The 15,478-nt window shown below is 38.8% G+C and overlaps 1 protein-coding gene across 1 annotated transcript in view; it reads right to left on the bottom strand.

Annotated features, from left to right (window-relative positions):
• The window catches only part of SIM2 (SIM bHLH transcription factor 2), a 61,598-nt gene that overhangs the window by 20,154 nt on the left and 25,966 nt on the right, over positions 1-15,478 (bottom strand). The window contains exons 5-7 of the mRNA XM_086765274.1: positions 7,086-7,171; positions 4,624-4,823; positions 699-805 (exon numbers count right to left, since the gene is read on the bottom strand). Of these exons, the coding sequence (XP_086621400.1) occupies positions 699-805; positions 4,624-4,823; positions 7,086-7,171 (393 nt within the window). The remainder of the gene's footprint in view (positions 1-698; positions 806-4,623; positions 4,824-7,085; positions 7,172-15,478) is intronic.

The following is a 15,478-nucleotide window of genomic DNA, read 5'->3' as shown; positions in this document are numbered from 1 at the left end:
AGTCATATTTGCATCATATGGGTTGTGGCAGACTGAGCCAAATGCAGAGTTCAGCTATTCCCTCAATTTGCTTCTCAAATGAATGTGCTACTGAATGAACTACTTCCCAAACCCAGATGTTTGAAGATATGATTAGTGTTTCTGTTGCAGATGGGGAATTATTAAATGTGTAATTTTTTTCCTGATATTCCATGCTCCAAACCTCATCCACATGCTATTAATGAACACTAATCTAAGGATTTTTTGGTTTGCATTCACTTCAAACATGGGATGATTATTACTAACATATTTCAGAGAAATGGGGAGCTCTTGCATAATTTTTCTTTTAACAGAGTCTAGTAAAGTTCAGATTTTCCCCTCTCACTCATTCACTTGCTCTTTTGTTTTTTTTCCTTCAAGACTTCACCACTCAGAGTCAAGTCCAGATTTTAAAAGAGCCTAGATCCTTTAAGCAGAAAGATAAAAGTGGCCAGACATGTTTGGTTTTGGTTTTGGTTTTTTTTTCAGAAGCACAGCATATTGAGTATCTAGCTTATTTGCAGAACTAATGTTTTCCTTAAAGGATAGCCAAGCACTTTCGAAAATCTAGCTCCAGTCAAAATTTGGAAAGCTTTCTCTACTTTCCAGCATAGCGCCTGTTGTCTGCAAAACTTCTCACTCTACTTAATAAATTTCAGTCTAGCATTCTTTTTACTCACACAGATGATGAGCATATCGTAAATGGAACACATCACAGCCATGAACATGGTGGTAGAGGGTTTTTTCTATCAGATCTTGGGGCTCATATCCAGTTAATTCAGTCACCCTGGAAAAGGAAGATTCCATAATAAGCAAAATCTCTAGGAATATTCAGTTTCATTAACCTAACATTTAATTGTGCCAACAGATCAGGTGCCTAAAAACTGCAGGAGAAAATGATAGCTTTGGAAATAGAATCCTCATCTTTATAAGAGGATAAACCCTCTCAACCCAGCCAAAGCAAGGTGCAGCTATGCCCTGGCCAACCTTACATAAAGGCAGGAAAGAGTTATTTTACGTGTTTCCCCTCTGGGCTTTTGCCACTACCATGCATGATCCTTTGCGCAAAGATTCAGTTGAGGAGCCATTCACAAAACAATAAAACTACTCTTGTGAACTTTTGACACATTTTCATTTGCCTTTGCAAACATACAAGTATAGCATGTATGTCAGTCCGTAGAAGCTGTGATCATAGTCTATAAATAAATTCAGGCTAATGTCTAACAGAAGAAGGAAGCAGAAGCTTATTCCAGCTGACAATGTGGAAAGACAAGGTGCTACAAAGATCGCACAATAACAAAAGTAAGGCTGAATCTAGACTTCAGAAAAACATCCTCACATGATGAGAAGTAGAATAATGGAGCAAATGTGAAAGTGCAGCATCTCTGCAAATGTTAAGGAACCGGGCTACACTGATCCGACTTAGACTAGGTCACATCTGAAGAGTCAAACTTCATGGTTCAACACAGACTTTTGTTTATTTAGCACTGTTACTTGAGAACAAAAATCCTTAAAGTACATTGTGCAACTCAGCCATAATTGTGGCTTGTTTACCTAGTGTTGCTGGGGATGTTTTATGCTGTCCTGGGCTTTCTTCACTTAAAAAGGCAGAACAGAGGTACCATACAAAGCCATGTCTACAATAACAAGCAACACAGTCCATTAGCAGGTGATCTGGTAGACTAAAATTGTTACTGCTGAGGATCTACTTCTGCAGCAGCAGATACATACGCATATTTTAATTTTGGGACTTTTATTTGGGATTAGCTCCAGTCTAGGCTTGCAGCCTGAAAGCTTTATAATAGTTGGAGGTTGCTTCAACCTCTAACGCTCTTGGAAGTTGTCTTCCAGTTTAGATTCATCCAGAAGGGATCCAGTTAACATGTCTAAGGCCTCTTCATGACATGAACTTCAGTGCAATGAGTGGGGATATTCAGGACATTCACTTCAAAAGGATGCTTCTGGTCTGAACTTAAACACTAATATGGATACGCTCTGTATCAGAGAATAACAGTAGTATCTACAGAAATTAGTACAGGCGTCTGAATTGGGTGTTGCAGATACTGTAAACTTTGATTACTGTTTTTTTCCTTCTTTAACTATTATGCATCTTCTTTACTCTTACTCTAATGCTAAGCAACCATGTGGACCCCACAGAGACTGGGGACTTCACATTCTACTTGAGAGAGAACATCAGGGCTGGGATGCTTCTGAAGGAAATCAGAAAAACAAAACAAACAAACAAACAAACAAAAATAATGCCTTTGCAGTCTGATTTATTATAAATACAGTACAAATGCATCCATACCTCCCCTAGCTGTGCCTTCATCTGGGAAACTCTCGCATGGCTTTGCCTCAGTCAGGGACTGCCAACACAGATTGAGCGCATGTACTGTCTTTCTGCAGGAGGATATGTGAATCTGTGCTTGTGTTTCTCCTCTGCAGTGTACCCTGTCCCTCCCGGCTTACAATTCTAGGGGCTGAAAACCTCACTTAATTCTATCAGCCTGGTGAAACACTAGTGAAAGATCCTATTCAGGTTTCAGTGCTCCTTCTGACTTCAGTGCAATTAAAACAAGGGTGGTAGTTTCATCCTGCTCTCTTAATTGGCAAGTACAGAAAGAGCTAATCCAAAACCAAACAAAATGCCACAAATCTAAGCCAGGCATTAATTTTTCTGGAGGTGCAGCTTCTTTGAAGCTGGTCTTCCCATGGGCCAAAAAAGCATTATTAGAAGTTATGAGGACACCTAAACTTTTGAAAAGTTCAAGTCTGAAAATGAACTCAGCTGCTTGACTTCCTTAGCATAAAAACAACCTCTCAATAAGCCACTGTAGGGTGACTGGGCTCTGAAGATTTTCTTTGCGTGTGACAGGGCACACAGAAGGAAACAGAGCTTGCCACAGTAATCGGTTCTGCCCTCTAGAGTTCTTTAAAGCCTTTGTAAACTGTGTAGCAATGAATGCAGAGGCTGCACCACAGAAATCAGAAGCAGATGATCACTTTGGAGGGGAGTGACTGTCTCCTTTTTCCAGTGCCCTTGATAAATGAACATGAAAGCATGTTTTACATTGTATTGAGTGTCTAGAAAGGCTTGTTAACTGCTCCTTCCTATGGCTTTTTCTGTTACCTCAAAAGATCTAGCAACACTTTTCCTTCCAGAAGCAAGCCTGAAAACAATTTTATCTTATTTCTAATATGTCTCTGCTCTGAGCAAATATAATGTGATTTGCTCAGCTGGGAGAGCAAAAGGCTTTGGTAATGCGTAATACTCCCGATTGTCCTGTGTGTGGACGACACCCAGCTGCTCTTTAGTAAACACAGCTACGCAACAGTACTGGTTCTATCTGTGCTTCTGTCAACACATCTGGTTATACTATCTCCTTTGAAGACACTTATGTCTCCAGGCAGTTCCTCTTAGGCACATCATTTCCTTTTTTCCACGTGCAAAAACATGTTGCTGAACCCCTTGTGCTTCTTTGGAGCTGTTACATTAAGTAAAGCATTCCAAAAAAAAAAAAAAAAAAAAGGAGGAATGATTCCAGAAACAACCAGTTCTTTGTATTTTAGCAGCTGATGGCCCACTATCTCATTGACTTAGCATGGAGAAGGAGCATGTTCTTGCATGGTTGACCTGCCATGCAAAACTTCCCCACTGTCTTAGATACAGACTTTTTCACTGTTACACGTAAATATTGGTTTTGCTTCTTGCAAATCCAGCATGCCAGGGAAATGAGAGAGTATGTGACATATCGCTCCATATGCAGGGATGTTTGAAGAATTATTATCTTGTCACTAGTCAAATCTGTTATATCATCTGGGAATGGGTCTTATCCCCTCAAGGTATCTTGAACTGCCCTGTACAAGTATCATTGTACACTAAAAGATACCGTGTTTCAAAAAGAGAGGAATTAATCATTTCACAGCTCCTACAGCTCTGGTTTTGTGCTCTTCTCAGGTGGTATGTGAGCTATATCGGCTGAGAGTGGAGGCAGGGTTCTCTTTCCTCAGCAATAGCCATTTTCCCAAGTTTTGTTTTTGAGGGATCTGTTTTCATGTAGTAGCAAACTGAATTATTTTTCATTCTAACAATCCCTTTAATAAGGTTGGTTCATCGTTAAGAGATTACATGAAAGTGTAGAAAAGTATGTTTTCTTACTATTCTGTCAAAAACTTTCTAGATAACCCCAGCAAGTCATTTTATCTCAGTGTTTCAGTGGTGGGATTTTTTTTAAACTATGGATGATGGCACATCCTTATTCCTTTTGCCAGCTTTGTATGTTAAAATTTATGTCCTTTAAGGTAAAAATGTATTACTGTTCATCTGCCTATTACTCACAGCAAGAAGCCTTTAGCTGACTCTCTGAAACTGCAGTTGACTATAAGATAAATTGTACAGGCTTTTATGTGCTGGCATTCAAGACAGAGTATGGTCTATTCAGCTACCAGAAGGGCTTTGAAGACCAGTGTGGTCTTTGTGTTCCAGGTCTGTTTTGGACTGCTTTATTTTTTCATGGGTATTTTGATCTCTTTGGAAACCACTGTAACTTATGATAACACCTGACTTTGAAAACATTTTATGCTAGAAATGAAATAGCTGCTTACCTGGAATCTAGGAATATTAATTTTAAGTCCAAACTTGCTCTGAACATAAACATGTTACTGTGAAGTTTGATCTCAGTGATTGCACTGGGAGGTAAAGATTGACCTACAGCCACCAGTCCAACGATTTGGTAACAGGAATCGTACAAAGACATATCTAGCATATACTGCCGTATCTTCAAATAGCCACTGCAATGGATCACCTGGCACGAGAAGAAAACACACTCAATGTCTGATGGCAATGGAAGAGTCTGCAAGTCAGCTGACCACCCAGTTTCAATGAGGTTATAAAGCAATACACCCTTATAAAACTTAAATGCTGCATAGTCTGTTAAGGCTTTGGAACTACAGTTAGTTTATAAATGGAGATTAAAACGGAGTAAATGGAGGTTTTGTGTTTACTGCCAACATGATTAATCCTATATTGAAGCAGATGCTCTTTGGAACTATCTAGACTGCATTCTAGTTAATAGTTTAAACTCTCTTTGATTTTGATTTCTTTCAGATATAGTCAGAATTCCTGTTCATTAATAAAAAAATTGGGAAGTCGCTTTTTAAATGACTCTTTCACAGACACACATGCACAAGTATATATAAACATTTTAATGAGTTATTATTCTGATCAAAAACAGATGCCTAAAAAATCCAGGGGAGATTAATGCATCAAAATTTATAAAGATTAACTGCTGCATATGTAAATGCACTAGAAATTAGTTTTAAGTTCTCCAGCCAAGTTCAGATTATGTTCTTTTGATATGTGACCAAGCCCAAGGTCTTGAGACCAGATCCCTGAATCTCTATATACAATTCCTAATCATAGGAGTGATAACTTTGGTGTTAGACCATACAAATTCACAATGTCAGCTAAAGAGAGGGTAAAATTGTAACCTGGGGACTCTTCCAGAACATAAGATTTATTTAATGTGGTGCTGGTGTTCAGAAATAGTTTGTGCTCCTGCCAGTTTTCTAGTCCAAACAGCAGGCATTTTACACATCCTTCAGCTTAATTTCTGTGTTTGTTTGACTTTTAACCATGTCCAATGGAAATGAATTAATTTCCACTGTATTTAGTACTCCTGAACAACCTACTAAACAGTCAGCGATAGTCTCTTCCTGTGTAACCTTCCCTCCTCCTCTCCAATCAACAAGAGATTAGTATGTTCAGTAAAAGCACAGTAGCAAGCAAAATTTATTTAAGATCTCTCAGCAGATCTTACTGATTCCCATACTATTTGATTCATGAGTTTTTCCTGTGCTTCAGCCACTTGGGTGATATTTTCAAAAGTATTAAGTCCTGACTCTAAGTACAGTCAAAGATAATAAATGTAGGTCAACATCTCTCTAGATGAATATATCTTTACATGTTTCACTGTGTAAATTTTTAATAGTGAACAAAAGAAGAATGGAGGTAAATCCTCTGATTAGCAGTCATAAATGGGGGAGAAAAAAAAAAACAAACCATACAGAGATACCACCACTATAAACTCTACTCTTTTACCTGATTTCAGATTCAGGTTCAGAACAGAATCATTTTTGCTAGGAAGCAGCTGAGCAAACAGGGTTCCGTGTAATGAAGATTTATCAGTCTAACCAGGTAGATAGCAGTGTAAATAGACAGATATATGTCTGGACCTTGAACACATTCCTTAAAAGATCTCTGCTTCCCTTTCATGCTTTTCTTTTGGTTTTTGAACGACTCAAAATGAATCCTCACCAGACTGTATGTGAAGCACCCTTTTCTTCTGATGCTTAAGTGATAGAGTTATACTGTAATATATACAAAAGCTCAAAGAGCAGCAAATGTACACTGTAAAGCTGAAAATAAGAACTACCTGAATGGCAGGTGTTATTACAGAATCTCAGCGTTTGCTGTGGCTTCTGATTTCATGCAATAAATAGAAAATTAATACAAGCAATAAGATTTATGAACAAACTTGGTGGTTTAGTACAATTCAACCCTGAGTTGCTATTAATGGTTGTTTAGGGTAACATTATGGTCTCATTAATGTTGAGGTAATTGTGGTCAGGCCTATGAGGTGACTTGTGCAGCTAGGTGTCTGCTGAGCCAGAGCACAGTAACATCGAGGCAGAGGAATGCGGGAAGACTTCCAAGCTCCTGTGTCTGGGTTCCTGCCTCACCTGCCTCCAGTTCCAGAGGGGAATAAGACTAGCTATGCACTCTCCTTGCACCTCCGTGGTTGAACTCCAGCCAATTCCTCAATTTGGAAGATCAGGGATCAGGATGTGGGAATGTGCCACAAAGCAAACTCCAGCTCACTGTGAGAGAGTCTAGACTTGTATTACTAAGGGAATCTGCAATCAGCGGTGGCTTTTTTTTGCATCTGTTTTGATTCTTTCCACCACAGACTGCTTTCAGCTACATATATGTAAAAAACACCAAATAAATAAATTTGTCAGTTATTGAATACTTGGGGGTAAAAAAAAAAAAAGCTTATATACACTACCTTGTAGCCACTGCATGTCAATCCTGCATTCCTCTTGGCTAGGACACACTTCATTCTCAGGAAGAATGATCTCTCAATTTCATATTCTGAAAGCACAAACCACACTGCTTATTTATTACTGAAGGTTTCAAAACTGTCCATAACATTGCTTTTCATGATTTAACAGATATGTTTATGTCTCAGCCTTAGGCAACAATGGAAGTCAGGCATTCTACTTTCCCACTCAATCTCTGCCCTGAGGATTTATTTCACCTTCTTGTTGGGATTCCCTGTGAAAGCTGGACATGTCAGCATGACTAGGACTCCAAAATTCTGTTTTTACCATCCTTCACGAGACAATCACCTACTTTCTGAACAACTAGGTACCAGCGCATATTGGTAAAGGGAAGAAAACATCTCCTTTGGAGCATAGGTAAATGAAGGTACTCTCCAAAATAATAGGAAACAAGAAAATTCATTGGTTTTGTAATGATTTGAGTGTATGTAGCTATTCGTGCCCAGACTGGTGAACTTCTGGCAATATTATTACCTGTTTCACTGACTTCCAAAACCATCTTAGTAGATGGTTCTTAATAACAGTTCAAACATCATTAATAATTCTGACTTTTTTTTACTGAAAGTTGCAGCTTGGCAGAGCATGACTATATTAAGAAAAAAAAAAAACTAATTTGGTACATCTGTGAATAGGAAAATCGGGGAAGCAGAGGGGTTTTCAGATTTGTTGCACCTCCTAACTCCCCACAGGGTTTGATCCAAAGTCCACTGTAATCAGTTGGAGTCTTGCTTTAATTTTATGTAACTGTTGAGTTGTATTCCAAATTTTTGTGCATCCATCATCCAACTAACACCTCGTAGCCACACATCTAGAGTGGTTTGAGCCTCAGACCATTACCCAGAAACCAGTAAACTCTATATTGCGTTCTGACTTTAAAGGCCTGAAGATACAACCACAGAAAAAAGGATTTAGCTAGGAGAGAAAAGGAATGCAATATATGGTGCATCTCAGCTAGCATTAGCCTTCTTGAATATTTGAATTTTCCATTTATCTTCCTAATACAAATTAGATCTACATGGGGAAAAATGGACACCTAAATGAACTAGCACATCTACTACAGAGTTTTAAATACAATTGCATACAATTTGGTGGGAGAAAGCCATACAGTACACATTGCTATTGCTGAAGCATGATCTCATGAGTAAAGAATCTGGGAAAGGATCTGGGAGTTGGGAACATCGGTGTAATTCATGGCTTCAATACAGATTTTCTGTGTGACGTAACACTAGTGCTTGCTCTCTTTCTGCCACAGTCCCATACACACAAAATAAAGGTAACTTTCTCCCTTCAAGTGGGAAAGGGCGAAAAATAATTAACACACGGCAATGAGGATGCAAAGACCATCTTCAGACATGGAGTGAGTTGCTAGCAATTTTAATGACTCATGTGCTTTTACAAAAAGAGATGACTAGTGGAATTGGAAGCAATGCCTTAGATTTCTCAAATGTCCTGCCACAAGACCTAAAAGAGTCTCTTTCAGTAACAAGCTCCTTCCAGGGACCTTATTTGTTAGCCTTCTATTTGCTGCTCCCTTCATTTTTAAATGTTACCACAGACCAGTGCACTGCTACAGAAACACTCAGTGAGCTCTAACTTCACTGTTCCGCTAGGAATAGGTTATGATGCACAGTGCGGACTTTGGATGTCTATAAAACTAGAGTAGTACCCAGATTGCGGGATAACATTTTTTCCTTTATTATTTAAAACAGGTAATTTTTTCATTATTTAATAAGGAGTCTTGTCTCTTTGATTTCATGATGGCAGATTGTAAGCAAGAGGTCCCCCTGGAACACTAGTCCTTGTAACTAGCTACCAGCTCTCTAGGAAACCAGGAACGTGATTAAAACAATTCAAGGGCAAACATGCTGTGTGGTGTAGGAGGACAGAGTAAAGAAGGATAGAGTTGCACCCTAGTACTAAGTGATATGGGGAGAGAATTGTGATAGAGTAGTAATTGAACAGTAGCTGCCTCTGATTTGTAAGACTGAAAAGTAATACTCAGTAGCTTTGTCACTGTGTAATCAAGTGCAAAATTATATTACTGTAATTTAATAATGATGTGCTTATTAATTACTGATCATTGAATTATTAGTTTTTTAGTAGTGTATTGCTAGGCCAACAAACACTAGTCTCTTAAATTAGTTACATCTCATGCCTGCCATCTAAAGAGGGAAGAGTTACCCACAAGGTAACTGGGGACACATCTGGGAGCTTCAATTTTTGAGGCTTGAACTAGCTGATATCAAGATGCCTTAAGTAAGCAAAAGGAGAGATGATCCATGTGGCCAAACAGAATCTGGGCCCTGAGTGACATACTGCCTTTTTACCCGAAGAGGCCAAAGTAGTGTATACGTGATGATAAGCTTTCCTTCTCCTGTGTGTATATTAAGAGTGCTTGTTTGTGTTTGTGTGGGAGCCCAGTGTTGCTGTGAGAGTTGCCATTGTGAGGGGGAAAAAGCAAAGCATGTCTAAGGGAGAAGAGCAGAGCCTGACCATTCCTGGATGGTGTGGTGCCATAACAACAGTTAATGCAGGTATTTAGCAATGCAGCAGGTCCCATAGCACAGGTGGCTGCAGAGTGCCACAGTATTTTTAACCAGCCAGCTGGGATTGTTACATGGCTGGTTAAGGCTAGTGGTTGTGTCAAGATGCCTAGTGAATAATAGAATCATAGAATCATAGGATGGTTTGGGTCAGAAGGGACCTTTAAAGGTCGTCTAGTCCAACACCCCTGCAGGGAGCAGGGACATCTTCAACCAGGTCAGGTTGCTCAGAGCCCTGTCCAACCTGGCCTTGAATAGTGTGCAGGTGCTGTTTAGCATCTGGCATCTTGTTTGCAGGATTGGAGCTGAAGAACACAAAAGCTACCAGGGAGAGATCCTCGTGAGTGTGTGTGTGTGTGTGAGTACAAAATCTACTAGCAAACTTAGAGACTGACTTGCTGACAAAGAAAAGCAGGACCAGGCCATTCATATTGTTCATGCTTATGTGAATGCTATTAGTGTGTATGTAGTGCCTCTAAAAGCACTGTTCTTCTGTCTGTGTTGATCTGTTATTGGTGGGCTCTGTCTATATATGTGTGCTTGTGCACGCCTACTGGGAATAAAACCATCTCCAGACCTGACAAAGAGATTGTGAAATATAAAGGAACAGTAAGACCATACCCCTCACATAAAGAAGCTAGATGTGCAAGTCTGTGAACAGTATGAATTAGTATTCATATTAACTGACACCTTTGCCAGTGTGACTCCCCAATACCCTTGAAAGTAGCAGAAGGGGGTAGCAAAGCAAAAAAAAAAAAAAAAGAAATAAAGTAAATTTGTAATTGTAAAGCTGATTGGGAAATAAAGAGCCCTGGTATCCTGCTGTATGCTAACACATCCATCAATATAATGCAAAACAAAAAACATCACATCCAGGCTGTACCTGATGCAATTAAGATGGTCTACTCTGATGAAGATAATGTAGAAAGAAAATAAGGTCCTTAAAGGTTTAGCAAGCCAAGAGGAAGATGCTGAATATTCAAATAGGATAAATCAGATGAACTGTGAGAATAGTGATTACTAATACATGCTGTCCTGCTGCAGAGGTTAATCACAAAATTGTAGGGAGACAGTAGGCGTGAAAGCTCAGTTATAAAGCAGGAAAAAAAGCCTGTAGCATAAATAGCCAGCACCTGCTGTAAAAGCAGAATGACTGGAGATGTCCAGGGATGTAACAAAAGTCTCAAATTAGGGAAGACAGAAAACCAATAAATGTCAAATAAGCACTCCAGGCTTAAGTAAGAAGTGAATGTAACCAATCATTCTTAAGAGTTAAGTGATTTTATCAATTAGAATGAAATTTTGAAAAACTGTAAAAATACATCAATGTAAAGCATCTCGACCTAGTAAGGTAATTATTGATGTCACTAGTGTTCTTTCAAGCAAACTTGTAAGTACAGCACGTGTAAATAACAGAAAGAATCTTAGGCTATTAAGAAGATAAAAGAGGTTTGAAACAGAGAGGAAACCAATCAAGTGCTATCAGTTCTTAAGTAGTTAAAGGTTGAGAGAACTGTGGCTTAAGGATATACGTATGAAACTTAAGACAGAGGATAATGAGTAGTAAAATTTTATGACTGAACTAGAATATAAGCAACACTGAAAGAAAATAACCTTCTTAATTATTAAAGAATATTCATACCATCTAATAACTGAAGCTTAACCACTGTATTTAGCTATTCTGAAATGTTAGCTATATACTGCATCACTGCAAGTGATGTTAAGACCTTTCTTTTAAGTGTTAAGAAAATGTTAAACATCTATGTAGAAACTATGTCTGTTTGTTGCAGAGAAAAGATGAATACAACAGGTTGCAGGCATCAGCTAATGAAGGACGAGAAACAAAACGCTACTGAGTAGACCAGAAAATCTTATGGACATGTTCCAGCTGAGTTAACACATAAACTTCCCCCCCCACCAATAATAATATTTGGGGTTTTTTTGTCTTCCGTACTTATCACAAAAGAAAAAGTAATCCATTCAAACCCTATGGATATTGATAACTACATATTGCTCACCTTTGGTTTTGGTTTGTTTGTTGTTTTTTTCTTTTATGAAAAGGTAGAGTAAGAAATAAAAACAGATCCAATGTCAAAGTGTTTTCATCTCTAAGAAAAGAAACCCCATTTCTCTGCATGAGGATGTACTTCATATTATTATTAGTGGTAATGATTAAAAGTACTGTAATCTCTGTGTGTGTACTCTGTGTGTGTTTGTATGGATGTAACTTGATGTATTTACAAAACACCATTTTTAGAGCTGCAGGGAGAAAGATTTCATTAAGCATAGCAATGTCTCCCATGGTTAACTGTTCTTTCCAGCTCTAGCTTCACAACATCTGGGACTGAGACAACTGTATCTTCACACAGTGTGATATTTGTGACATTTTAGATTGGAGTAAAACAATCTTATATATAGATTCACATTTGTCACTGTAAGGAGGTATTGCATATTATATTGTCCCATTGACTACAACTTCCAGAATCAAGCTGAAAAACTGGAAAACTGACAACAAGCTGAACAGAATGGAAGGAAGGGACCTATAATGATCATCTGATCCAACTGCCTGACCAGTTCAGAGCTGGCAAAAGTTAAGGCATGTTATTAAGGGCGTTGTCCAATTGTCTCTTAAACACTGACAGGCTTGGAGCATCAACCACCTCTCTAGGGAGCCTGTTCCAAGGTTTGACCACCCTCTCTGTGAAGAAATGCTTCCTAATGTCCAGGCTAGACCTCCCCTGGCACAGCTTTGAACCGTTCCTACACGTCCTATCACTGGATACCAGGGAGAAGAGCTCAGCACCTCCCTCTCCACTTACCCTTCTCAGGAAGCTGTAGAGAGCAATGAGGTCACCCCTCAGCCTCCTTCTCTCCAAACTAGACAAGCCCAAAGTCCTTAGCCGCTCCTCACAGAACGTTTCCCAGCCCTTTCAGCAGCTTTGTTGTCCTCCTCAGGATGCATTCAAGTACCTTAACATCCTCCTTAAATTGTGGGGCCCAAAACTGCACACAGTGCTCAAGGTGAGGCTGCATAAATGCTAAATGCAGTGCAATAAACACCTCTTTTGACTGGCTGGTTATAGCATGTTTGATGCACCTTAGAATGTGGTTTGCACTCTTAGGTGCCACAGCCATACTCAGCTTAGCATCAACCAGCACCCACAGATGCCTTTCTGCAGGGCTAATCTTCAGCCACTCCTCTCCCAGCCACTTGAGGTTTTTAAAAAGTGAGCAGTCACCACATGGAGATGTCAAATGTTGCTACAACTCGTTGTAAGTTCCACTGTTGTATTTCTTACTCAGCAACATTCCTTTCAAATATCTACTATTCCAGCAAGTCCACCACATATGACAAGACTTGCCTGTTTGATTGCACATTTGCCATAGCCATCTATAGTTCTGACAAACAGCTGTGTATTGCTATGAAAGGTTTTAACATAGTTTTCCTTTATGAGTGTAAGTATTGCAGCATGGATCTACTTTTCCCATCTTCTCCTTTGCTTTCCATATCAGCATCTATTTTCCCTCTTTACCTGAATTTGACTTTCTTACCTCTCCCAAAGAATTTAAAAACAATTGGGAAATTGATCCTTCTTGTCATAAGTGACTCGAATAATTTTCAAGGTTTGTACATTCTTCTGTTCAAGATTTTTCCGAAGATGAATCAAGAAAATGTCTCAGTAGCTGCTCTAGCCAAAAAGAAACCTCCACTCCCACTTCTAAATTGCTAAGTATCTTTAAAGGCCCTGATGATAGCTTCCTGAAAAGCAGACCAACCATCTTAGTACAGCTTTTAACATTTCCCAGAACATATTGACGTTGTGTTTAACTACTACAGGAATTAGAGCTGAAAAGCAGAGCTTTAGGGTTCTTTCTAAACGTTTACCCTCCCATTTTTGGCATAGTGTTTTTCTTTATCCAGTTATGTGGAATACGAACACAGGTCTATTTTTCTATTCCAGCCACTTTCAATATTTTTTGTAACTTGGATTTATTTATGTTAGCAAATTTCTGATTGTTTGCCCTGTATCAATATTTAACACTTGAAACTGATTGTTCTCTCCCCACTGCTTCACAAACTTTTATTGAAAACTTTTTAAGAAAGACCTGTGAGACTCTCAGTTTTTATCCTGGAATTCCAGTTTTCCTTTTTTTCCCCAGCTGGATGTTTTGTAATAGCTGGAAATGAAAACTGATGTAAGTAAAATACTAATTTTGATCAACATGATTATATACTTTTAGTAGACTTCTTTATCTTTTCTGCTGCTCTTCTTTAGAATGGTGTAACTGAGGTTACTGAGATCCTGACTTTTTCAATATTTTTACTAGCAAATATTTTAATAAAATTGATGTATCATTTATAATGAATTTTATAGAGGGAGGCACTGGAAGTCAGAGTCCATATCTGTGTCCAGGATGTCCATTTCAAATGCATCACTGTTTACTTTTTAGCCAAACTCCATGTTTCCCTTACCAGATTCAGATAAGTTTTTCTGTTCTACTAATGTACTACTACATTGCCTGATTGTCTCACAGACGCTCCCTCCCTGAAGCACTGCTACAATGTGGTTAAGTAGGTTCAGTAAAAGCTATAAATGAGGCAGAGAGTAAATGGCTTCCTTCAAATCCCAACCCAAAGCTATCTGTATGTTAACATCCTCACAGAGCTGAAGCACAGCAACCTGTGAATGAGAAAACAGAAAAACATCTCTGTCTACGGACATGCAGAAGATGAATTTCTTTCGCACAGCACTGAGTACAGCTTCTACCAAGTATGCCTTCTTCTTTAATCCCTTTTCTTTTTTTAGCTTAGTATGTCATGCAATACAGTTTGACTGCGAGCACTAGTCAAGAATAAAATAGCCTGTTTATATTTTACAGATATGTATTTTCTTACTCTCACAAACAGAATAAATTTCATGGTAAAGAAAATCAGTCTTGCTATTTTGGATAAAGAATTTGTGCATTTGTTCACTCATATTGCACATGACTGCCAAACAGGATTCTCCAAGCATTCCTGTGAAATTATGGTTAGATTTATGGAAGCCAGAACTGTCCATCCCTGGGGGTGCAACTATGAAATCTATCTTTGCTTTCCACTCCATCTTTCATCTCTTTTGAAAGAAAACAGTCACAAAAGTCTGTGATTTGCATGCTGCTTGCACAATGAACTGAGAAAAAGGATCATCATTTTTTTTTTCCACAGCTTCACCTCTTGTGCCTTTATTTTCTCTATGGTAAAACCTACTATTTTATATCTCTTTCCCAAAGCTCTTAAGTTTTGACATTAGCAAAATATGGCATCATTTTGTTGCAGAACCACTTTGTAAATTAATACACATCGTCATGCAAACTGCACATTACTGCACCATATTCTGTTTTAAGAATGTGTGTCTCATCTGTCACAACGAAAGATATGAAGCAGCATTAAAATTGGGTGCTCTTGACAGAGCTAGTGATTCATGTTCACTCTACGTGGCAGCTCAGGTGCAATGTCAAATTTCAGCTATAGTGTAGGAGATGAAAACTGTTCTCAAAGGGCGCATTTAAACCAAAGCACTGTGCACACAGTCACCTGCTTCTACATTCCCTCCTGTCCAACTTGTGCGGAGACATACACCTGCCTCAAGCTAGTGCGTTCTTCTGGAGATAAGGCACACATGTAATAAGCTGCCCTCCATGTCCCTGCTGGACTGTTTTACAGGGTGGAAACACAGATACCACAAGTCCATGTCTGGATAACACTCTACTGCTCGTCCTCCAAACACTCTGCATATTTTTACCCTTTCAGTTGG

Source organism: Chlamydotis macqueenii, chromosome 1, assembly GCF_036417535.1.
Source record: "Chlamydotis macqueenii isolate bChlMac1 chromosome 1, bChlMac1.mat, whole genome shotgun sequence".
NCBI classification, from domain to species: domain Eukaryota; kingdom Metazoa; phylum Chordata; class Aves; order Otidiformes; family Otididae; genus Chlamydotis; species Chlamydotis macqueenii.
Note: the sequence above shows the minus strand (reverse complement) of the source record. Positions and strands in the feature narration are given on the sequence as shown.